At 41.8% G+C, this 25,656-nt stretch overlaps 1 protein-coding gene across 2 annotated transcripts in view; it reads left to right on the top strand.

Annotated features, from left to right (window-relative positions):
• PLEKHG1 (pleckstrin homology and RhoGEF domain containing G1) overlaps positions 1-25,656 on the top strand; it is a 345,448-nt gene that overhangs the window by 283,800 nt on the left and 35,992 nt on the right. For both annotated transcript variants that reach the window (XM_073627782.1, XM_073627781.1), the window contains 5 exons: positions 3,187-3,287; positions 4,463-4,532; positions 12,721-12,767; positions 14,751-14,901; positions 22,446-22,577. In XM_073627782.1, the coding sequence (XP_073483883.1) occupies positions 3,187-3,287; positions 4,463-4,532; positions 12,721-12,767; positions 14,751-14,901; positions 22,446-22,577 (501 nt within the window). The remainder of the gene's footprint in view (positions 1-3,186; positions 3,288-4,462; positions 4,533-12,720; positions 12,768-14,750; positions 14,902-22,445; positions 22,578-25,656) is intronic.

The following is a 25,656-nucleotide window of genomic DNA, read 5'->3' as shown; positions in this document are numbered from 1 at the left end:
GGTCGTCCCTCTGGGGTTCTGCTGCAGTGGGTGGCCCTAAAAGGCGGGTGACCAGGCGCCCATGATCGGGGGACTGCCTGCGATTTTCCTCCCATAATTTAGGCTGTGGCTTTGCAGCCTACCGACTGGGTGCTGGGTGGGCGGCCCCAGGGTGGGGGCAGAGGCAGTCGACTTCTGTTTTCGGGTGTCCGTCCTCCGTTCAGCAGCTCGGATCGGTCGGGTCCCCCGCAGGCCGCACACTCGCCACTGGCGGACGAAAATTTAGGCTCGGAGGGCGAACTCCTTTTGGGGGTCGGGTCCGTTAGGTGGGTGCTACTGGCGCTCCCTGTGTGGTGCCTCGGTCTGGGCCGCCTGTGAGGGGCCTCAGTGGTGCCTTGTGTGGGCGGTATCTGTCAGCGTCCCCTGTGCTGGGCCTCGGTCAGTGTCCTCTGTGCCGGGCCTCGGTCAGTGTCCTCTGTGCCGGGCCTCGGTCAGTGTCCTCTGTGCCGGGCCTCGGTCAGCGTCCCCTGTGAGGGGCCTCTGTCTGTGCCCCCCTGTGAGGGGCCTCTGTCTGTACCCCCCTGTGAGGGGCCTTGGTCGGTGTTTCCTGTGCGGCCTCAGGTGGTAGGGGTCTCAGTTGGTGGCCCCCTCCTGTGTTTTTTGTGATGGCGCTTAGGCTTATAGCCTAGTAAATGGCACCCCCTGCCCTCCCCTACCTCCTCTGTCTCGATCCTATATCTGGCTCTGCCACCACAGACGTGGCCCACCTTGCGGGGTATTATCTGAGCCTGATCTGGGCTTCAGCTCTGGCCAGAGTGTTAATTCCTGTGGACAAACAGATGTTGGATGCTGTGTATTCATTCACTTGTGTCCGGCAGGTGGGCCTCCCTGCGGACCTGCATGTGGGTGTTGGGTCTGATGGTATCTACCTTTTTTGAGGTGATTCCATTTGCACAGTTCCATACAAGGTGCCTTCAGGGAGATCCATGCATAAAAGGACAAGTGCCCAAGGTCTCTGGACAATCTGATTCAGCTGAGCCAGGAAACTAGAGGTTCCCTGGTCTGGTGGCTTCGCTCTCTGGTTCTTCGGTGGGGTAAATCCTTTCTCCCCTTGTATTGAACAGGGTGACCACCAATGCCAGTCTATCCGGGTGGGGAGGTGTCCTGGGACTGAGCTCTGCTCAGGGTTGTTGGACGCTGGTGGAATCCGGACTACCGAGTAATATCCTGGAACTTCTAGCAATCAAACTGTCTGGATCATGCACGGATCGATTTTGGGGGCTCCCGGTATGGATCCAGTCAGACAATGCAATGGCAGTGGCTTATGTCCATCACCATGGCGGGCCAAATAGGGTGTTGGCAGCCCTGGCAGTTGCCAGTATCCTCCGGTGGGCAGAACGTCTCGTTCCAGCCCTCCCCGACGTGCGCATTCCAGGAGTGGAATGCTGATAGGCGGATGCCTCAGTTGGCTAGAGGTTGGACCACGGGGTGGGCCCTTCACCAGGCCATGTTTCAGATGGGGCACTCCTGAGGTAGATCTGTTTGCATGCTGGCTCAACAGAATGGTACGAAGGTTTCTGGCAAGGTCACGGGATCCTCTAGTGGGCACCACAATCGCTCTGGTGACTCTGGATGGGTCCCGTTGGTCTGGGTACGCTGACCGGGTGCGCCTGGTCACCGACGTTTTGTCGACTGCCTCTCAGGAAGGACCTACTGGCCCAAGGGCCGTTCTTCCATCCTGCTTTAGTCGCTGGTTTTAACGGCCTGGCTGTGATGAGCCAGGTGCTGAAGTTTCCAAAGCTGCTGATGGCTAGGGAGTCTACCTCCTAGGAGGTTCTAACTCCAGATGTGGAAAGCGCATATCCTGGTGTGAGTCACCGGGCATTCATCCTTGTTCTTTCTCAGTGGCTCCGATTTACAGACTCCCTTCATGGGGGGATGAGCACTCCCTGGTGCGTACCTTTTTATTCAAGGGGTTCGACATCTGGTTCCATCGGTGCGGTCTCTTCTACTGCCGTGGGATCTGAACTTGGTGATTTTGGTTCTACAGAAGCCTCTCTTTTAATATATTCGGGAGATTCCATCACTTACTGTCTCGGAAGGTGGCCTCTTGGGGGCTATCACCTCTGCTCGCAGGGTGTCCGAAATGGTGGCGTTATCTTGTCTTGCTATCTGCATCTTCTGCGACCATTTCTGGATGATTCTGTCAGGGATATGCCTATTCTGTCAGGGATCGGGTTCCTCCATTCCCTGTTATGGCGAATTCTTCTCGGGCGCTTAGTGCTCTTGGGCCTTCTGTCATCAGGCGTTCGTTGCGCAAGTTTGCAAGGCGGCCACTTGGTCGTCGGTGTACACTTTCACAACGTTCTACGAAGTGGATGTGTTGGCATCTGCGGATGCCTCTTTTTGCCACAAGGTTTTGCAGGCTGCTGTTTAGAGGGTCTATTCCCTCTTGAAGGGATATTGTTCAGGTTGGGCTCCAGTTTGTTCTATGTTGAGCTCCTGTTACCTGGTTAGCTCTTGTGTTAGCCTTGGGATTTTTTGTTGTCCCACCCCTCATGTTTGGCACTGCTTTGGGACACCCCTATGGTTCTGAATAATGGAGCACTGTGTCTGTCAATGAACGAAAGAGAAAATGGGATTTTTGACTTACTGTGAAATACATTTCTCTAAGTTCATTGACAGACACAGCACCCACCCCTCTAAGGATTTTTAATACTTCTGACCCTGCTTGTTACTAAACTGAAGGCCTATAGCAGAGAGGGGGGTGTATACCACCTAGGACTGACCAAGTAGCCAAGTCTTTTTATTTTTTTCTGCCTAGTGTCTTACTCCTGTAGAGGGCTGTATAACCCTAAGGTTCTGAATAATCGAGCGCTGTGTCTGTCAATGAACTCTTAAAAATGTATTTTATGGTAAGTCAAAAATCCCATTATCTCACACCCATGCCTTAATTGTAAAGAGTACTTCTGTGACAATCATTTTACCTAAAATGAGCATAAATCTTTTTGCTGTTCCTGAGAAAGCTCTTTATCTATTGTCCTGCCCTTTTTGACAAACAGGTATGCTTTTTGATGTTTCATACAAATTAGGTCTTTATCCATGTAAAAAGGAGTAAATGGGCAACCAGAAAAAATGGTTTAAAACTTGGAAAATGATTTTTTTTTTTTTTTTCACAAAATGATTTTTTATGTTTTTTCTTTTTAGGATTACCTTAACATTATATGCGATCAAAGAAGACTTTCTCTGGGGACAGAAGATCGATCTGCACTGTTTGGAAATATAAGGGATATCTACCATTTCAACAGGTAAGATGATAGTTTTTTAAATCTGATAATGAAAGGACAGCCAAAATACATGGGAAAACTTTCTTGGTAATTTGACTGTATAATCTGTTTTCCTTGAATAACAGCATTGACTTGGGCATTCCATAAATCATTTGTAATGATGCCTTTTGAAATTAGATGCTTATTGTAGCAAACCTGCAATTTTGACAAGTATCCACAACAGTAGCGTTATCTGAAGGCTCAGATGACCACTGCAGTTAATTGCAAGGCTTTCTGCACCCATTGCATCATTATGAAAAAGGGGACAAGTTTCACAACATCAGCCGATATATGCTCAGGTTTATTTTTCTTGAGGAACAGTGTATTAGCTCATCTATAGCAACAAGCGGAAATGGGACTTGTGACATGAATGGAGAGTCATGTGACACCCAAGAAGAAATTACAAAACCGCCACCACAGCTACAGGTGTGCCAGGTGTCAAAGTTGCTTGTTGCAGTACAACAACCTAATCTGATTGTCCCTTTGTGTAAAGATCTGCAAAGGGACAATCGCCCTTTATCAGGTTGAATAGAGAGGGAATACACTTTGAAACATACAGTATCTATGTAATTTGACTTCTGGGAATCTCTTCAAAAGAAGGTAGGTAGACTTTACAGATGTTTTTACTAATGTTATCGAAGATTTCCTCAATGCCTGTGTGTCAGAGTGAGCCCTATATTCTGAAAACTAGGATTTCAAGACTAGGTACAAGAGGGTCATCAAAATCATTTTCAGACATTTTGCCATTACGTTTGTGTTCATACAAAGGAAAGCTCAGTTCCATCAGTACAGCATAATCAGTTTTGTGAAATACACATTTGCATGTATATATGTAGGTCTGTAGGAAACTAAATATCTTTTTTGGTTGGATTACTTTCTGAACATTTAGTCAATCAACACTCTGTCGAACTTTCACATAGCAGGATTCAAAGAAAGTATGTATGCACTCATAAGAGATTATGATAAACACAGAATTGATTTTAAATGTATGAGTTGCTGGAAAATCTACTTTATGCTATTAAAAGAAGTGATTGTATAACATATTACATAGGTCACTCGTGAAAATTTCTATGTGCATATTTTGCATGCAAGTTAAACAGTTAAGGTTTCATGGTTGACATTTTCTGAAACTATTTTTTATGCTAATAATTTTTTAGTGAACTTCTTCAAGACTTGGAAAATTGTGACAATGATCCTGTTGCAATAGCTGAATGCTTTGTGTCAAAGGTAAGGAAAACCTTAACACTAATAAAAAGTGCTACCTTAGTTAATAGTTTCAAAATGTGTCAAAGTTAGGGATTGTAACTAATTATGAAGTGAAACATATACAGAAAACTACCAATTAACTACGATCAGTTTTATTTAGCTATTCCATTAATTGTATTGTCTTGGACCCTAGCATTAGAAAATTCTAGCTAAGCCTCACCACAGCCTTATGATCTTTATGATAGCTCTACTGAATAACAGGTTTTATTTTTTTGCAAGGTTTTTTCTTATAGTGATTCTAAAGGTTGTCTTTTTTTAAATAACAAACCTGTTATACTTGCCTGTTCTGTGGTTTTGCACAGAACAGCCCCGATCCTCTGCTTTTTGGGTTCCTGTCGGTGATCCTGGCTCCTCCCCCCTGCCGAGTGCCCCCAATAGCAAGCATTTTACTATGGGGGCCATCGAGCAGGCTCGCTCCCAAGCCGCACTCCTGTGAGTGGACATTGTCCATTCACACAGAGCGTGGCACACGTTTACCAGAATGACCAGCCCCATGCTGATAATCCCTGTATCATCTTTCACAGATTTCGGTAAGTTCACAGTTAGAAAAAAAAACTTGGAGACTTCTAAGCAGTTCTAATTTTGAAAACATTGTGTTTTATTATTTCAAGAACTATAAAATAAATATATATATATATATATATATATATATATATATATATATATATATATATATATTTTGTGTGGAACTGATCTTATAACAAGAACACATCATCATAATTAATGTATTCCAGCATCTCCCATTGGGAACTTGCATGTCCTAGCTAACACCCAAAACTAATATTTGAATTAAATTATTAGCTGCAAAATCCAAGAAACAGACACAAAGCTATGTAAAAACCTATATTTAAAAAGCTCTATAAAATGTAAAAGGTTTCCAAGAAAAAAAGTGATTTATATATTGGAATTTAGGACTTCAATAATTCCTGAAGTGTTTAGTGGATCGAAATATGACCACAAAATACAGTTGTTTCTATAAGGTGTTTTCAGGTTCTGTCCTAAGCAGGTAAAGTATTTGCCTCACAACTAGGCATCTGTCAGGGCATACAATAACATATTTTATGCTACTATATGACAAGGGATTTTCAGACCTCCCTGGAAGTATTTATTCGGATGGGACTGCAGCTCTCTGTGTGAGAGTCGTGTTCTCCTGTCCACAGTCTGACACAACCTCTCTCTGACTCACTGCATACATTTTGTTCATCAGCTGCAAGCTTTACAGATTGTCATGCGCGAGGGAGCTGCCGGTAATGTCGCATCAGCTGAAGCAACGGCACGAACGAGCTGTTGCTTCAGTGCGCATGTGCCAATGACGTTGTCACATGCTGATACAGGGGATATCTCCTGAACTGTGCAGGTATAGGTGAAATGCACGGTAGCTACAGGTAAGCCTTATTATAGGCTTACCTGTAATGAAAAGTGGTCTGTAATGCCGCATACACACGCCCGGACTTTCCGGCCGAAAAGGTCCGACGGAGTCATTCCGTCGGACATTCTGATCGTGTGTGGGCTTCATCTGACTTTTTCTTTCTAAAATTCTGATGGACCTAGAAATAAAACATATTTCAAATCTTTCCGACGGACTTAATCCCTAGCGGGAAAACCGTTCGTCTGTATGCTAGTCAGACGGACCAAAAACAACGCCAGGGCAGCTATTGGCTACTGGCTATTGAACTTCCTTTATCTAGTCCCGTTGTACGTCATCGCGTTCTAAACGAATGGACTTTGGTGTGATCGTGTGTAGGCAAGTCTGTTTCAGCGGAACTCCGTCAGAAAGACCGTCGGAGTCTATTCTGACAGAAAGTCCGGTCGACTGTACGCGGCATAAGGGTTTACAACCACTTTAAGCTGGCCATACACTAGTAGATTTTCAAATGACCGTTCACATGCACATTTGTTTAAAAGTTTGTACAAAAATCCTCAGTAAATTCGATGACTTGACAAATGTCGTCCTGAAAGTATTTCAAAATTTTGCTTGCTTTTAACATTTTGCTTTTGGGATAAATGGACTTCCCCGAATGAAAACTACATCCACTATTAGAAATTTGTTTATTCAAGGAAAATTTCCCATCCTATTCCTTCAAAATCGAACAATTGTTCTTAATACAAAGAATTTCAAAAAAGTTAAACTAATGTATCGCAGCTAGTTTTAGGTCAGAGAATGCAAAAGTGACAGGGGTTGGGAGAATCTTTAATATTGCCAGATATACTTGGGCAGTAGCAGTTAAAAAGTTGGTCTGCATGTGAAATAAATAAATAAAAGATGTAAAGAAATCTGTATACTCTATTATTTGTATCATTACAAGTATTATCCATGTCCAGTTACCATAATAAAATATTTTAAATAATAGCAGTAACTTAAGCAATAAATCATGAACGTTCTTGTCCTCAAGTTTCTTAGGAGCATTGCTGCATTTCTTTAAGCCAAAAGATTGGCATACATTATTCTCCACAGTGTAACCTTATTGCATTATAACAGCATAACTTTATTACTCCTGTTCCCATAAGAAGGAGCTCCATTTTCAGATAAAATGTATATTATGAGTGTTTGAACAGTGCATACACTCCTTTAGCTAGCAAGCAAAGCAGATTAAGCTTTAAGAATTGCTTACGTAATTTACAAAGAAGCATCACATTCTATAGTACCATATGTTGCCAGACAACACACATGCTTTTCTCTAGGCCTGTATATTCTTATAAATGAAATCTGTACAGTTGTATTTCTGTAAACTATATCTATATAGGTTTTATTTAATTTGGGCCTATGTGGAAGGGTAGTGTTTGAGACTAATTAGACTTATTTAAAAAAACATGACTGGTCGTTTGTATCAGATTCAAGATTTTATTCTCCAAATATTTTCCAATGTACAGACGATATCCTAAGCTAAATAATTTTGTGGGCATTTTGGGGCCTCAACTAATGCAATTGGAATTCAGAGCATCAGGTTTTTTCAACATTGTTGGTTTTTTTCCTTTTATATAGGAATAAATAAAAACCCAGTAGTTAATAAATGCCACCAAAAGGAAGCTCTTTTTAGCTTCATAAAATGCATTTGTGTACGATGCTGCATGTCTGAGTTACTGTTAGTCAAACTATCACAGCACTGAAAAGCCGGCCTGGTAATGAAGGGCTATATGTAGCCTAGTACTTAAGTGGTTAATCTGTTCTGTCATGTTTGTGATCCCCAGTTTGTTGAAATTGCTAGAAAATTACCCTGTGTATGGTGAGCATAATTATGTGTGTATCTGTAAAGAATAGATAAGACAGTCCTGACAGGTATATTTAAAGTGTTGGTAAAAAAAGTCCATTATCTTTACAATAAGTGTGCATTACATTGTGTATCATATTTTATTATTATTTTTTTTAATACATTTGATTTATATGAAAATACCTGGTGATCTTGCCGGTGACTGTCTCTTGCTTTTTGTCAGTGGCATTAACCTGTAACCCTCTGCAGCATTGCCACAGCTTGTGTGCATGCTCCTGGGTATCTATGTATTTCTCTGATTTAAACAGTCTAGGCAATGACGGACCTCTTCCTGCTGCAAGAAGCCAATGTCAATCAAACACTCTAACCCAACCCATGAGACATTGCTGCTGGTGACATAGGCATCTTTGAGCTTAACGGGGTGGGTAAGAATGGTGGAGTAACTGAAGCTCCTCCCGTCCCAAAGCCTAGCCGCCACCATTGTGATTGACAAGGGCTCTCGTGAACCTTCCATATTTTCTGCCCCCAGCCCATCAAGCTTGGGGGCGAAGAGGGGACGCCCCTCATAAAAAGTCCTAGTAAAAGGTAATTAGAAAGAATTTTAATGATGGAAAATTGGGTCAAATCCTTAGTTCTGGTCCCAGGTGTATTTTTATTTGTTTTACTGGCTTTGCATTTACATACACTTTAAGTGTCTGTAATAAGTATTACATTTCTCAAACTTTTACATTTTCATTTTTTACTTGTCAGTTTGTAGAACTGGTTTGAATCTGCTGGATAACTAAATCTGTATATAAACCATTGTTAACTGTGACCTTGTTTGGTTTATATTACTGAACTGAATATGAATATTTGGAGTCACTAGAGAATAACTGGTTGTCTAGTTTAAGAGCATGATACAGTGTAAAAGTTTGAAGAAGCACACAGCGCTACATTTCTATGTCAATATTGTTTACTTTTCTATTGTCAAGTCAAGGTCTAGGTCCATAGTTTTTGCATGTGTCAAACTATTAGATCTGCCAAATGGTGGTAACGGTGATCGGACGGGTTTGTTTAGATTGCCCACTTTCTCCCCTTTCTCATTAAGCCATTGCTAGCAGCTTTCATTTTCCTTCTCTGTCCCATTCTCTCCTCGAAAGATCCATTGAGCTAAACTTTATAGAGCCCTCTGCAATTTTCCAATGAATGTATAACCTGAGGGACAGTTGGAGACCATAATCAACCACTCTTTAATGCCTATGGACAGTTTAAAATTGTGGTACCTGCATATAAACATTAAGAAGAATAGACAGATAGATTGTTAGGTATATATCCATAAGACCAGCCCTCCAGTTTATGTTGGAGATAATATACTATATTTTAAATTTCAAAAATGCAAAACCTTTTTAGAATGGGTCTATTCTGTTTCACCGGAGCATGAAAAAAGGCTTTTGATTTCTCAATATGCTATTATAAAATACAAATTAAATCCATGTCTGATGTGTTTAGACTCTGTTATTCATTGTTTGGTTTTTAAGCTTTTTTTTTTTTTTTGAACACTATGAATTGTGCATCGTGAAATGTGGGACAACTGAATATATATTTCTATTGTGATTCTGCATGATTTGCTGTTCTTATTTTTAGGCTTTTTAGCTAAAATGAAACCGCTTATCTGCAGTTGTCAGATGTGTACTTTAATTCCATCCTAGCTCTGATGGAGCTGAGAAAATATCTGGTGCCACCCATAGTTGAAAACAAGATTAACCTTCTTTTTTTATTTTTTTTTTGGAACATAAAAAACTTCTGCACCATCATACATTTTTTTAAGGTCCTTTTAGCATGCTACATAACCTTTCCTTTTCATATTGGTTTAATGGTGTCAGAAATAATTGGTTTTATTATATAGTTATAAACATGCATGTCTTAACTAGACATTATCTTATTGGTTTTTGTCATTACACTAAACCAGTCTAAAATATAACGGAAAACAAATCACACCAAGCCGTGAACACAACATGTTGTGTTAACCTAACAATTTATTTGCTTGGCCCAGTGTTTGTCAAGCGTATGAAAAAAAAAACAGAGAAGACTGTGATAGTGTATTAAGTTAAAAACCAAAATAAATTTTTAAATCAAGTTAAGACAGAGGAAGGGGATGGTACCCCCAAAACCCATTGCTGTGCATGCTCCAAGAGTGACCTCAGACCAGAGAGTGATACTTATCGCATTAAGTGTTTGGCTGTTACGTCAAGTACTTTGCAGTATGGAGTGGTCATCATTCCCCAGAGTGACCAGTGTTCCCTAGAGCTCCTACATCTGCCATTTCTGGGAAGTGCAAGGAAGCTGCCAGAAGAACAACCTGTGTATACACAATGCTATGTGTTGTTATTATAATATGGGATTGATATAACGCCAACTGTTGGCGCAGCGCTTTACCATAGAGACCAGGCAAGAGTTAACAAGTGAGTAAATAGGTTGCTTAGTGGTTTCAAAACTTAAAAAGGAATGTTTTTTGGAGATGTTATGGAGGTGGTGTCTACAAAATTTGAACAGTGATAGGATTTGGGGCTGAAAGGACAGGTCAGAGTCTAGGATTACACCTAGCACCCTGGCATGAGGGGAGAGACTGATAGTTGTATTGTTGTTCTTGATGAAGAAGTCGGCAGGGGGCACGGGCAGGAGGAAATATTTTTAGCTCAGTTTTAGAAAGATTGAGTTTGAGGAAGTGGTGTGACATCCATGCTGATATGTCAGTTAGTACAGTAATTTAGTAATGCGAGAGGAGACTGTAGTAGTGAGGAGTAAAGACAGAGATCTGTGTGTCATCAGCATAGAGATGGTACTGGAAGCCATGGAAGTTTATCAAGCGACCAAGGGAGGAGGTGTAGATGGAGAAAAGGAGGGGTCTGAGGTAGGGCTGGGGAAAAAAATCGATTTAAATCTTGAATCGAGTTGAGAGGTCAAATCGATTCAAAATTTAAGCAAATCGATTTTTTTTTTTTTTTTTTTTTACCGCGCCGGTCCTGAGGAGCTGCGGGCAGGAATTTTTAGGTGAGGCCGCGGCTTTGGCCTAGTCCGCGAGGCCGGACTAGAAAATCGCCCAGCCCTAGTCTGAGGACAGAACCTTGGAGGATCCCTACAGAAAGAGGAAGTAGAGAGGAAGGGACAGGGTTATATATAACACGGAAGGAGTGCTGTGATACCTAGGAGGAGAGAGAGAAGAGTCTTGAAGACCAAGACTGCTGTATATGTGCAATAATATATTTATATTTTTTCCCGCAAACCTTGGATTTTTTAACTATTTCTACCTTATTGTTTTAGAGAATAGTCCACTCTTGCCTTTATTCATAATCTTTTACCTCCACAGGCAAGTATGAATGGTTCAGGGACAGAAATCCATTGATTGCGGATACCAATCAATTATTTCTGACAACTGTCCAGTCAGTTGTCTTGGTTGCTGACCTCAATCAATTATTTGATTGAGGTCAGCAACCAAGACCACTTAGTGTACATCACAGTACACAGCATTAACATGGTTAGACAGTTTAAATATAGTTAATCACCCATCCATTGATTGCCTTAATATGTTAATGGAATTCTTGTTTTTTTTTTTTTTTTCTTTTTTTTTTTAACTACACTTACAATACTTTTTGGCCTATTAGATCAGCCCTTAGTAGTGATCTAAAATGCAGGGATGGCAAAGAGGATTTTTGAGTGTGGGAGCACAAACTTGCTCATTGACATTCAGTTCACATTAGTTGCACTTGTGGGAGCATGGGGTTTTACCTATGAAATGGATGGTGCCTCCTCCTGTGGACTCCAGCACCAACTTGTAGAGGCTGAGGGCAATATTCTTGTAAGGAGTAAAGGAGTGTGTTTGGGATGGTAATGATGGGCATGCAGATGATAAAGAGTCAGAGAAAGGAAGGACTGTACATTTGTGGACAAGTTCATGATTAGACTGTGCAGTACTGCTCAAGCAGTGTTGTAGCAAAACAAAAAAGCATGCCTAGGAACTTCTGTAACCCTGTAAGCCCTAAGATTATGGTAGTTCTGTCATTGAGGGCAAAATTGAGCCATTATGGCAATACATGGACAACAAATTGGTAGTTTTGAAAATTTGCAGACCAGCAATAAACAAGAAACAAAGGGCACCTGTGATAATGCAGACAACAAGCAGGCAGTTTTGGCAATGCCCTGACTGCATGTATCCTGTTGAGTTGAGTTGATGCATGGACAATACAGTATTTTATCAAATGCTTCCCTCCACACCTGACCTTACCTCTACTCCAAGATTCCCATAGCATGATAATACTAGCCAAATGCAGAGACAGTCAGCGGAACTCAGTCTACTTCCCCTTAACATCCACTGCAGACTTCTACCTGAGGGTACTTATCTTCTACCTCTGGCCAAGTGTGTTCTCTTAGTAGCCAGGGGGAGATGCTAGGAATGGGCATTGCACAGCCCACATCTTCTCCTGGCACCCTACTCCTCCTCTGGAATGTCAGCTTTGTTTTCTCCTCTTGTGTATCTTGTGTAGAGATGATAACTCCTAGTATTTTTTTCTCTGGACCAGAGCTGAAGAGTTCCTAGCTATTCAGATAATTGATTCTCTTTGCAACCTAGAACAGATCATATTTGGGTACTACTAAGGTTATTTATCGTGTTGGTTATTGTGGACTGGGAAGCAGTGGTTAAAACTATTTTAAGATATAAAAACCCCCTTTCTTTTATATAACTTGCATCTAGCTGAAAACTTTGAAACTAGTAGTTTAACAACCCAGACACAGAATGTACAAGTTTAATTGCTTAAACGGACAATAATGAATTATAGATCACTGGAAGAGAACGACCGAGAATGCAAAATGACAACATAACTGTCACTTTATTTTTGCTAGGAATCTTCTTTTATTATGCTGATTACTGTATAATAGATTAATCCTTTTTTTATTTTCTCCAGAGTGAAGAATTTCATATTTACACACAGTATTGCACAAACTACCCAAGGTAAGATCACTAAATAATGATATCTTAGAAAATATTAATAAAGGTGCAGTGGCTTACTATAGCAACAGCAAATTAAAACATCCACTATAATCCATGTGCATAATAACGTGAAAGTGAAAATCACACACAAAAAATGCATAACTAAAAAGTCCAATGTCCGTGTTTTACTTTCACCATCCCAAAAAAGAGGGACACCACGTGCAACTGAGGGTGTGACCGCACTCACCAGCTCACTAACTGCTAATGCAGTAAGGCTCGATTCACACAGGGGCAACACGACTTCAGCGCGACTTTGTACCGCGGCTTCAACGCGACTTCAGCGCGACTTTAGCAAATTACAACGCGACTTGAAGTCGCCTCCATGACAGGCGACTTCGGCTGTGGCCAATCACAGGGCAATCAACTCTCTGGGAGGGAGGGGTTTTCCCTGCAAAAGTCGCTTGACTTTGAGAGAGAGATCCGACTTGGAGGCGACTTCCATTGATTTCTATGGTAAAGGTCGCCTACTAAGTCGGATCAAAGTAGTACAGGGAGTACGCTCTGAAGTCGGAGCGACTTCAGTAGTGTCTATTAAGACGCTCCCATTCACTCCCATTGAATCTATTTCTGGGGCGACTTGGGGCGACTTGAGGGCGTACAAGTCAGATCCCAAGTCGTCCTAGTGTGAACTGACCCTAAGTCACACATTGGGAATTAACAATCTCAGCTTCCACTTTATGGACATCCAGCTCCATCCATCCACCTGAGGTTCTCTGACTGTAGCAGCAGCCCACCACTGGGGGAGATATGGAAAAGCAAACAACAAAACTAGAAAAGGGGCTCTCATGCAAGGAGCCATATAACAAAATGGGTCAGATTTAGTGTAGTCATTTATTACTGATGCATAAGAAACATATAAAAAAACATCCAGATGCAAAGTAGTAAAAACATATACAGTAGTACCCTTACTCAGATGGCCGCCATTTCCGAAACCAGAAGTTTCTTGGTATCTGGATGTTTTTGATCGTTTTTACATGAGTTTTATGCACGTGATTTATAGTGGAAGTTTTTATTTGCTGTTGCCATATTAAGGCCCTGCACCTTTTTTATTATTATTATTATTTGTTTTGTTGTAGCTTTGTGTATGCTTACCTATTGCTAGCAGCCTTCTATTTATTATTATTGTTTTTAGCGCTGACTTTTTACATTTATCTTTTGACTAGTATGGGTGGTGCAAACAAGATTTTACAACTGAACATCATAGCCAAATCTGTGACTTCACTTTTCTTTACTTCAGTTTTGCAGTACAGTGTGGTCACCAATCAACCCCCTATTTGTGATTAAACAGCGATGTAGAAGCGGTACACTGATGAGGTCATATATATGCAATATTTGTTTGTTGAAAAAATATGTTGTTTTGCCTTCCAAAATCAAGGCATAAATTAACCGTCCAAATCTAAGTTTTCAGAAGAAAAGTCATTCTCTTCTGGGTGTAGATGCAATGGAGAATGCGCAAGGGCATACATTTGCACATGTACTGTATTCTTCCTGTGGCCAGGCTAATGCTAAGAGGTTTGGGGGGCCAGTAAAAATGAGTGGGTAAGATGTGCTTTTACTGCCCGCTAGTCCCCCCCTTAAGCTGTAAAGGCAGTCAAACAGGGTTGTAAACTTAGCATGACCATGATGCTTTGCTACACAGCAATAATTACTTAATCCCTCTTTCCCATTTGGTGGACAGTACTGTGGGTTTCCTGGTGGCGGAATACACCAGAATGTATGCTGTGCGGCCAGCTTCAGCCACGTGTATGAGACAAAATTAGTGAGGGTAACTAGGTGAAGGGGAACACAAAACCCTTAATAAAAGATGCTGCAAAGGGAAGTGTTATGTTATATACAGTTTTTCTACATCACTCTCTACCCAAAACAGTATGAGAGGATACCTATTTTTAGTGTTTATTAGCACTAGAAGGAGCTGTACATTAATAGTCTGTGCTATATTTCCAGGTCTGTGGCTGTATTAACAGAATGCATGAGAAACAAGATCCTTGCAAAATTCTTCAGAGAAAGACAGGAGGTCCTCCAGCACTCCCTTCCACTAGGGTCCTACCTTTTGAAACCTGTTCAGAGGATCCTTAAGTACCACTTGCTGCTGCATGTAAGTTTTCACAGTGCATAGACACTAGCTGAATTGACAGCACAGATTTGTGTGCCAAAAGGTGCATAAAGGAACGGAAAAAGGAGCAAGTTGGCTGAAGATCAAATACTAGTTGTAGCCGGCAAGAAAAGTCACGGTCTTGAGAACCTTAGCTTATGGTTTAATGACCTAAGACAAGTCATTGTTTACTTATTATTACTGCTAATAAGTAAGAAAATTTCATTGCCTACAGTCTCATAAAACAACTGACTATTTTTGGTTTCAGACTTTTGTCATTCATGCACTGTACAAAAGGAGAACAAAGCCAAAAAGTATCAAAGCCAAATTAACAGTTCTAGAGCCAGGCTAAAAAAAATGTAAACGTTTTCAAGGTTAACAACACAGAAGAAGACTGGTTTGTTAATTGCACATGAAAAATACATGTATAAAGAGAAACCTCGCCAAGGCCAGAAACTAGGCTCGATCAGATCAGCTAAATGTATAGTTCCACCAAGATAAACCTGGTATACATTCCCACGAGGATGACAGCATACTATGAGACAATCACCACGTCCGGAATGCCAGCTGAGACGCGTCCCTGACCAACATCACTCCACTCCCAGTAAAAATTGAGAGGCAGGGGGGTGTTTTGCAGGTAGCTGGTAAGATTCGCAGGGAGCGTAGTTGTGCGTACAGGTTAGAGATAAAAAGAGGAGGGGGGATCAGCCCCAAAACATGCCCTCACATCAAACCCTCCACATTTTTTTTTTAACTAGAAAGTTAGGCATTCATTTGTGATCTTGTGTAAAGAAACAGAGGTCACATCTCTGATTAGCAGTTGGGGCTTGCAGTAGATCAGTCGAGGGGATTCCCACATAATACATTCACCATAATGTTGGGGAAGAGATAAGGGCACGTACAGTCTCAAAAGTTAAAAAAAAATTGTTATCTCTGGACATTTATACCAATGTAATGCTGCGCTATCCAAATAAAATCATATGGTAATTGTATTAAATCCTAATATTGTTGACTACAGTTAAATAGTGGTGGTGAGATATTCCATTCATGCGATTAAAAGTTGCGAACATAAACAATTAAAAATTTAAATCCTATGCAATTATCCCAATGACAACCTGTGTAGCATACACACCTCTATATACACATGTTGCATTCATATGCAATAGAGAAATTTGCAACCCTCTGCGATAATTGCAGTGACAACCTGTAATTTACATCAATCTATATAAAAGTGCATCAATATACAGTTAAATAGTGGTAGTGAGTTATTCCATTCCTATGTAAAAAATCTAGTGAACATAATATTGCAGTCTTATGCGATTAAAATTTGCAATAATTGCAGTGACAACCTGTAATTTACATCAATCTTTATAAAAGTGCATCAATATACAATAATCAATATAGAAATAAAGTGACCCTTGTTTAAAGTGTATTACCGTTTTAAAAGTTTTATTTAAAATGACAATATTCCCTATATTAGGGTACTCACATTTAATAGGTTCTATGAGCGCACCACTCTGTAACAAACCAAACAAATATAAAGACGCTGTACTGGTGTGTCCTCTCCCGCTCTGAGAACACTCCACTGTCTCACAAACCGTCCTGTCCCCTTCCCAACATGTGTTGTTACCGGGAAATAATGTATGTTCCGCAGGGGAAATTCTCACTTTATATTGCGATTTTGTGGACGCCACAGATTAATGCATGAATTAGTTTGGCACAAGAGCATTTTAAACACGGGTCACTTTATTTCTATATTGGTTATTGTATATTGATGCACTTTTATATAGATTGATGTAAATTACAGGTTGTCACTGCAATTATCGCACAGGGTTTCAAATTTCTCTATTGCATATGAATGTAACGTGTATATAGAGGTGTGTATGCTACACAGGTTGTCATTGGGAGGATCGCATAGGATTACAATTTTTAATTTATGATCACAACTTTTAATCGCATAAGATTGCATTAGTATGTTCACTAGCATTTTTACATAGGAATGGAATATCTCACAACCACTATTTAACTGTAGTCAGTATTATTAGGATTTAGTACGATTACCACATGGTTTTATTTGGATAGCGCAGCATTAAATTGGTATAAATTTTTATTTGGCACGAGCATATGGGACATGATTAATTCTAGCAGCTGTCTTTTAATTATCTCTAATTATTATTTGGATTTTCACACGTTAGCTTGCAAGACTTTGTTTTTTAGATTATCTCCGGACAGATTATCTCCGGACATTGTTTGCTAAATTCATTAATGTGAAATGAGGGGGTGCAGGGGATGTAGAGAAGAGTCTATCAACTATATTGCGCATCTCTTGGTGGTGGTCTGTACAGTTAAAAATAATTCTTCATATAATGCAGCATGCTGCCTCCAATAGCACGTTCTACGATTTGTTTTTCCTAAAATAATCACATGACACAAGGAGGGGAGTTTGTACAAAATAGTATAGTCATTCAGATTAACATCTAAACTGCTTTTTGTGACTCCATGGACCAACTTTTTATCCATATATAGAATGAATGCTCCTCTTTCTCCAGGTAACACAATTAATGTTTGCAGCAGATAAAAGAGATGTAACCTGTGTGCTCCATATTTTTCTTTCTTCTAATTGCCTGCCATTTTTTTTTTTAAAGGACAAGTTCACTTTAAAAAAAAAAAAATCACATTTTTTTTTTTTTTTTGCAGGTAAATTTTTTTTTTTGTTTTTTTGTAGGAGCCTGGAAAGCATTGCACCAGTGATCAAAAGATCGTGGGTGCCATGATGGACTGCTACAGATTGTCAGTGTAAGCTATCTACCTGTACATCATACAGACAGGCAGTTTCACAAAGACAGGAAGAATCAATGAACTACCAAAGCACTCAACAGCACCCTAGTAGTTCATTGAGAAAAACAACCCGACAGCCACAAAGGAGAGTTCTGTGAATGGATGACGCAAACGTGTGGGCGAAGCAGGTACAGGGAGAGGATCCCCCCCCTGCTGTCACAGAGAGGGCTCAGATCGGGGAGTGGCTGCAGGAGTAGGAACAGGTTCCATGTTCCACCCTAAAAAGTGGTGGAACATGGAACCTGTTCCCAAAAGTGAATTTATGCTTTAAACATACAATATTCACCTATTGCGAACAGTTCTCAAATTTGCAGTAAGCTTCTACTTAAAAATATTATTCTAATAATAAACGCAGTATTCTGAATACATATAAGAAAAGGATTTAAAGTCAAAGTGCAGGCATTATAAAAAACAGAAAAACAGCACAACAAGGGACATAACTTACAGAAAGTGAGATCTGTTCCTTGTGACGATGCCTCTGCTGTTAGAGGAAATCCATGTCCCCCCACCCCTGCTGCCAGAATCTTCCCATGTGGTGGGGGTTAATAGAACTGTGGGAGCTGTCATAGGCCCTTATCAAGAGTGCCTGACTATGCCCTCCCTTTCCGCCTAGCTCCCCCATTTATGGAGACTGTACGACAGTTTCTAGGAATCAAAACAGATCTATGAATGGAGAGGGCGGACCATCTACTGACTGTAATTTATGTCCCTTGTGCTGCTTTTTGTGTTTATTTTGGCTGCACTTAGGCTTTATTAATATTTTATATGAGGCAGCCTGTGTATCTTGGAATGCCCAAAGCTTTCTTCCTTTGTTTGAAATAAATTTATTTGGTTTTATTCTTGTGAACTATTTTAATTCCTGTGTTTATGGGACTCCTTAAACATTTTATCTTGGCTGACTAATGCTGCAATAAACATGGTGGACAATTATAAAAGTAGCCAAGGTCTAACAGAACAGAAATTTTTTGCTGAAAGCACTTTCTAAAAAAAAAAAAAAAAAAGTGTATGGTTTATCAATTTCTTTGTACATGTTTATGGCTATGGAAATAAGAAATGCAGAAAGACATACTGGTACAGGTTCTAAACCCAATAATAACGATTTAAAAATATTGAAGTTACCAGTCCTTGGATATCGTGGCTGCAATCCTTTTTTTCTTTTTTTTCAGACTAAGAACATTTTCTATAAATACAGAAAAAAATCATGTTGATGTTGCTAGAAATCCTGGGTGCCTGTAACTTCCTATGTATTGAATTTAAATGTCAAACAATGTCATGTGCATTCTGCTCTATCTTCTGTAAATCTCAGACATTTCCTTTCTATGTAATAAAGATGAGGAAAGGGTGAGCTGCTTGTAGCCCAAATCAGAAGAGTAGCCTAAAGTGACAAGGCTACTCCTCCATAGTTACACTACAGTGAAAGGGTATTATCACCCTAGAACAGGACGTTCGTTACTGGCATGATCAAAAGGTAAATATAAAGGGGGAAAAAAAGCCTAAAAAAGAAACCTAATGCAACCACCTCATTTAGAGACTCGTAAGCTGCAATATGTACATGTTTGGATTTGGGTTAGGATATATGCACTAAAGGATAACTGTACCTTTTGGTTTAGCTGTCCTTTAAAGATTTCCTCCCACTTCTCTGATTGCAGCCCACCAAGACTAAAACTCACACATATGGTACAATGTACCATACAATCACTGTGCAATCAACTTGAGATCTACTATACTATCCAAATTATATCTATGCAATCAGACAGGCCCTTGCACTACATACTCAATCTAGATCTAACAGAGAATGCTTAATAGATTGTAATGTGTGGTGAGTCTAACACTTACCTTGGCCCTGGTTCCAGTAATCTTTGCTGTCCTGCTCTGCCTATGGCCTTACAGACTTTCTTCAGAAACCATCCTGAATGTATCCTCCTCTTTCTGTATATGTGCACTACAGCCTCAATCATTCCTTTGGGGAAAGCTGTACTTTGCCAAACCACTGGAGGCAGCCATGAGTGTGATTTCCAATAGGAATGAATGGGGTCATGGTGCCCATGTACAAGAAGAAGAGAGCCAGTGGGGATGTTTTTTGTTTTTTTCTCAAAAAGTGTGTGCGTCTCTGGGTGCAGCAGCGAAGTGAAAAGCACGGTTGTCCTTTAGCATCAATAAAACATCTGTGATCAGCTAAAAAAAAATCCACCACAGTTGAAAATGGCTTCCACTGAGTTTGGTTGGTTGTGATTGTCAGTGAAAGTTTGGTACCCATAGACATGGATATATTTCAGCCGGATTGATTTGACAATCCTTTCCTGCCTGTGGGTTCTTTAATTTATCCAGCTGGAAGCTTGCACAGGGAATTTCTATTTAAGCTAAGAGGTCACTGAAGGACAGTCTGCAATTGTTTTGGACTTCTAGTGTGTCTTGTAATAGGATTTTGTAGTTGAGGATTATTAGCTTTTGGCTGTCAATGTATTAAGAGGCTGACTACGCTTAGTAAGTGGTACAAATTAAACATTTGTCTAGTACAGGGGTCTCCAAACTTTTCAGTAGGAGGGCCATGTCGTATATTTGAGATAAAAAAAAAACAAAATCAGTTTGATAAATCAATTAACCTCTTACCCACTGGACACTTAAACCCCCTTCCTAACCAGACCAATTTTCAGTTTTCGGTGCTCACATTTTGAATGACAATTACTCAGTCATGCAACACTGTACCCATATGAAATTTTTGTCCTTTTTTCACACAAATAGAGCTTTCTTTTGGTGGTATTTAATCACTGCTGTTTTTTTTTTTTTTTGTTTGTTTTTTTGGGGGGTTTTTTGCGCTATAAAAGAAAAAAGACCAAAAATTATGTAAAGAAAATATGAATTTTTCTTGGTTTCTGTTATAAAATGTTGAAAATTAGTAAATTTTCTTCATAAATTTTGGTCAAAATTTATACTGCTACATACCTTTGGTAAAAATAACCCAAAGCGGTGTATATTATTTGATCTTTGTGAAAGTTATAGTCCACAAGCTATGGTGCCAATCTCTGAAAATTGATCACACCTGATGCACTGATGGCCTATCTCATTTCTTGAGATCCTAACAAGTCAGCAAAGTACAAATACCCCACAAATGACCCCTTTTTGGAAAGTAGACATTCCAAGGTATTTAGTAAGAGGCATGGCGAGTTTTTTGAAGTTGTAATTTTTTTCCCACAATTCTTTGCAAAATCAAATTTTTTTTTTTTCACAAAATTGTTATATTAGCAGGTTATTTCTCACACACAGCATATGTATAGCACAAGTTACACCCTAAAACACATTCTGCTGCTACTCCTGAGTACGGCGATACCACATGTGTGAGACTTTTCCACAGCGTGTCCAAATTCAGAGGCCCAGCATGCAAGGAGCACATACATATCATTTCTTGACTACCTCTTACACTATTGAAGGCCCTGGAGCACCATGACAATGGAAACACCCCAAAAATGACCCTATTTTGGAAAGAAAACAACCCATTGTATAATCTGAGGCATAATGAGTCTTTTGAACATGTCATTTTTTTTCTACAAGTTTTTGGAAAATGTGTAAAGAAAATGAAAACGCATTTTTTTTTTTTTTTTTTTTTAACACAAAGTTGTCCATTTATACAATATTTCTAACAAATTGCATGTACATGCCAAAAATTACACCCCAAAATAGATTCTCCTACTCCTCCTGAGTACAGCGATACCACATGTGGGAGACTCAGGTGTTCTAAGGGCATAAATGTCAAATCTAATTTGACTACCTATTACACTTTTGTGAGGCACTGTAGTGGCATGGATGAGCATGAATGGGGATGGATGAGCCGTGGATGGGGATGGCTGAGCATGAATGAGTATGCCTGGGTGCGGCTGGGTATGGATGGGATGGCTGAGCATGGATGGATGAGTATTGCTGAGTATGGATGGATGACTGAGCATGGATGAGTATTGATATGGATGGATGGATGAGTATTGCTGGGGATGGATGGCTGAGCATGGATGGCTGAGTATTGATGAGGATGGATGGCTGAGTATTGATGGCTGAGTATTAATGAGGGTGGATGGCTGAGCATGGATGGATGGCTGGAGTTGTCATATATCAGTGTTGTGGGCACTGCACATCCAGCCCACAGCGCTGCTGCCTCTGAGCTCTCTCCTCTCTGTACCGATTGATACAGAGAGGAGAGAGGAACCGGACGTGACACCGGTTTGTTTCCAAGTAGCCGCTCCATCATTTGACGGAGCGATCACGTGGTAAACGGCCGCGGCCAGCGGCCATTTACCACGGTCCGTAATGTACCCCGCGGTCACAGATATTCCCGGGCGCGCGATTTTGGGAAGACGTCAATGTATGCTCTCCCAGAGTTATCCAACCGCGCTGCAGCCGTCATTCGGCTATAGTGCAGTCGGCAAGCGGTTAAGGAATTCATGAATAACTTTTACTTGTATCTTTTTTGGAAACGGCATGATAGGATTTAAAACAAAAGAGAATTTTAGTAAAACAAAGCAAAGTCCACCTTACATCAGAGTCCCCATCGGAACCCCCCTTACATAAGCAGGGAAAACCTGACCCTAACAGAGGGCTGGATGCAATTCTGTAGCAGGCTGCAGGCTGTAATTTGGAGACCAATTGGTCTAGTGGTATGCTTACTATTGTAAAACATATAATTTGTTTAAACAGTTTTCATATTTTCTTTCATGAATTAGGAGATATCCAACCACCTGGACAAGGATACAGATGGATATGATGTTGTACTTGATGCCATAGACACAATGCAACGAGTTGCATGGCACATCAATGACATGAAAAGGAAACATGAGCATGACATCCGGCTACAGGTTTGTTTTCACGATGTTGTTTAAGTGGAATCCCTACACTCCAGAAGTAAGGCTGAACTCCAGAAATTCAGCCACTTTTTAAAAAGTGCAGGAATACTGTGAGTTAGGTACAGTGAGGTGCATGTCGCTACCTGGGCTTTTTCCTGTTTACATCTAGCAGGTTTGTAAAGTGCCCGGAAGACCGCTATCCCTATAATACCGTGAGCTCCAATGCTGGACCCTGTGGTCTCAGCTTCTTCAGCAGCAGAGTCAGTAGAGCTGCTATGTCCGCCCCTCCCCTCCTGAAAAATCACAGAAGCCTTTGTACGAACTCCTTCACAAAATGCAAAGGCCTCTGTGAATGGGTAGCAGAGGGGTGTACTTTTCTCAGAGCCTTGAGTGTCTCCTCTGGAAACTCCATATACCTGTCAGATGTAAATAATAGAGATAAGTCCAAGAGGTGGATATACCTTCTTGGATTTCACTCATAGTATGCCTGCATATTTATCAAAGTGTCTGAATTCCTGGAATTCAGCTTTAAGACCACCTTATCCTCTAGTAAGTTGACCTCAATGGGTGACCTTCTGTAGTGGAGTCCTTCTCTGTCTCTCTCTGTCTGTCTCTCTCTGTCTGTCTCTCTCTGTCTGTCTCTCTCTGTCTGTCTCTCTCTGTCTGTCTCTCTCTGTCTGTCTCTCTCTCTGTGTCTCTCTCTCTCTCGTGTTTGCCCATATTTATCATGAGCTGAACGCAAAGATCTTTGACTTTTTTTTTCTATGTACACAAAAGGCCTATTCCTGTGTTAGTGAGTACTTCTCCTTTGACGAGATAATCCATCCACCTCACTGGTGTGGCATATCAAGGTGCTGATTAGACAGCATGATTATTGCTCAGGTGTGCCTTAGGCTGGCCACAATAAAAGGCCACTCTAGAGGGTGGGCTTGGCCGGATGGAGGTCTGAACAGATGTGCACGTGGAGAGCTCCTGCCATTTTGGGGCACATATCTGTCATTTTCCCCCTAACAGACCTGCCTTGCCACCTACATGGATCCCCCAGACTACCAAGATGTCACCTGGGACCGTTGATGCGGCGATCCCGTCTTCCGGCCGCCTCAACTACAGACCGCGGCTCCGGCCGTAACACTGGGAGCGCCGACCATATTGGTACACCCGGCTCACGCAGCGCCGCTGCCTCCAGGCCTTCTTGGCTACTCTGCGCCTGGCTCTCTCCCTGCACAGAGACCGGAGCAACCCAGCCTACTAACTGCAGCCTGCGATCTCCCCTGTGCCGCTCCTGCATGTCAGCCTGAAGGACAACACTGACACACACAGTAAGTGGCGGCCATCTTACTACACCCCAGCGGCTAACCCGTCTCCTCTGTGCCCAATCCAGGCCCCATCTGACCACCGGGGTGCCCCGACCTGGTGGATTGTGGCCCCAGAAGAGGATAAAAGCTAATATCCACCCCCAACTGTGGTGTGGGTTACAGCCCTGACCCCCAGGGCCACGCGAAGTGGCCATCTTGCTCCACCCTGCTTCAATATATACATTTGCTCCTCGTCTCAACCCCCCCTGAGCTCTGTGCTCTCCTGACACTAACAGGCTGTGTTCCCAGTTACCTACACCCGGAATCTCTATGTCATCCTCAAGCTCTCACCTGACTGACTCTGCTGAGCTGCAGCAAGGTACAATCCAGCACTACCTACTCCGTACATCCTCACTTGACTCCCGCACGGGAAAGGACAAGCTGGCGGCCAGTCACACCCCGGGCTAACCTAAACCTCCTCTGGTTCACATGGACTCCTCTATGTGCGGCGACCCTGCAGGTGAGCCCTTGGCTCCTCCGATGGCCCCTCCAACCCCTGTCACTGGGTCAGCTATGCCCCCTGTCATTTCCACCGAAGATGGCCCAGTGGAGCTACTTCCTCCGGTCTCGGGCGGATCGGCCAGCTCTGTGACCACATCCCTTCTTTCCGCCTTTAGGGCAGACTTTGAATCCCGGGCATCCAAAATAGAAGACTTCCTCCATGTAGAACTGCAAGCCCTCCAACACCGGGTTTCAACAACGGGGACCGCTGTATCCGCTCTGGCCACTACCCAAGATGACCATGCGGCTCGTATTGTGGCCCTCAAATCTGCAACCAGGACACATCTGTTCTGTTTGCGACAACACCAATTCCGCATAGAGGACAGTGAAAACAGGAGCCGCAGGAGCAACATTAGGATACAGGGAGTCCCAGAAGCAACCTCAGGCTCTTATCTAAAACCCACTGTCACCTCTATCCTCAACCAGGTCCTGGGCAGGGAAGTTACATCCCCTATTGAACTGGACAGAGTGCATAGAGTGGGAGGCATGGGGGGAGACCGCAGCGACCGCCCTCGCGATGTCCTATGCCGGGTCCATTACTATACCCTCAAGGAAGAGATTATGAGCAAGGCCTGACGTTCGGATCCTGTGGAATTAGATGGATCTACAATACACCTCTATCCGGACTTCTCCCGCAACACTTTATACATGAGACGGGTGGTCTGCCCGCTTTTGGATTTGGTCCGTCAGGCTGGGGCTACCTACACCTGGGGCCATCCTTTTAGCATCAAAGTAACCTGAGATGATAATTGTAAGTTTGTTCTGTCAGACCCTGACCAACTTCCTGCCTTCTTCACCTTCCTTGCACAAGACCCTATCAGCATCCCGAACTGGCTAGACCCTCCAGAAGACCGTCAACGACTACCGGGCCCTCTCCCGCAAGCTCGCAGACATCCAAGATCTGGATCTGCTTCTTTTGGTCCTAGAGCAAGACATCCAACGTCGCCGGAAGACTGATTCGGCTCCCCATGTGACCCAACACTGTTACTTGTTCTCTCTGTCTAATGTTTTACAATGGGTTTACACCTTTCAATCCGCAGTTTTTATTAAGGGACTTGGCAAGGTTTGCCTTGGTACTGTGTTCTCTATGTGCCCCCCTCCTATGAACTCATGCTAATCATATCACTCCGCTTGCAGGGACTATATAGAAGTTTGCTGAGCTCAGGCGGGTTTTTTGTGTTGCCCTTACTGGGACCAATACACCTAAAAGGGATGTAGATTAGTTGTTGACAATA

Source organism: Aquarana catesbeiana, linkage group LG04 (genome assembly GCF_042186555.1).
Source record: "Aquarana catesbeiana isolate 2022-GZ linkage group LG04, ASM4218655v1, whole genome shotgun sequence".
Lineage (NCBI taxonomy): Eukaryota > Metazoa > Chordata > Amphibia > Anura > Ranidae > Aquarana > Aquarana catesbeiana.
The sequence above is the reverse complement of the archived record's forward strand: the minus strand, read 5'-3'. Positions and strand labels throughout refer to the sequence as shown.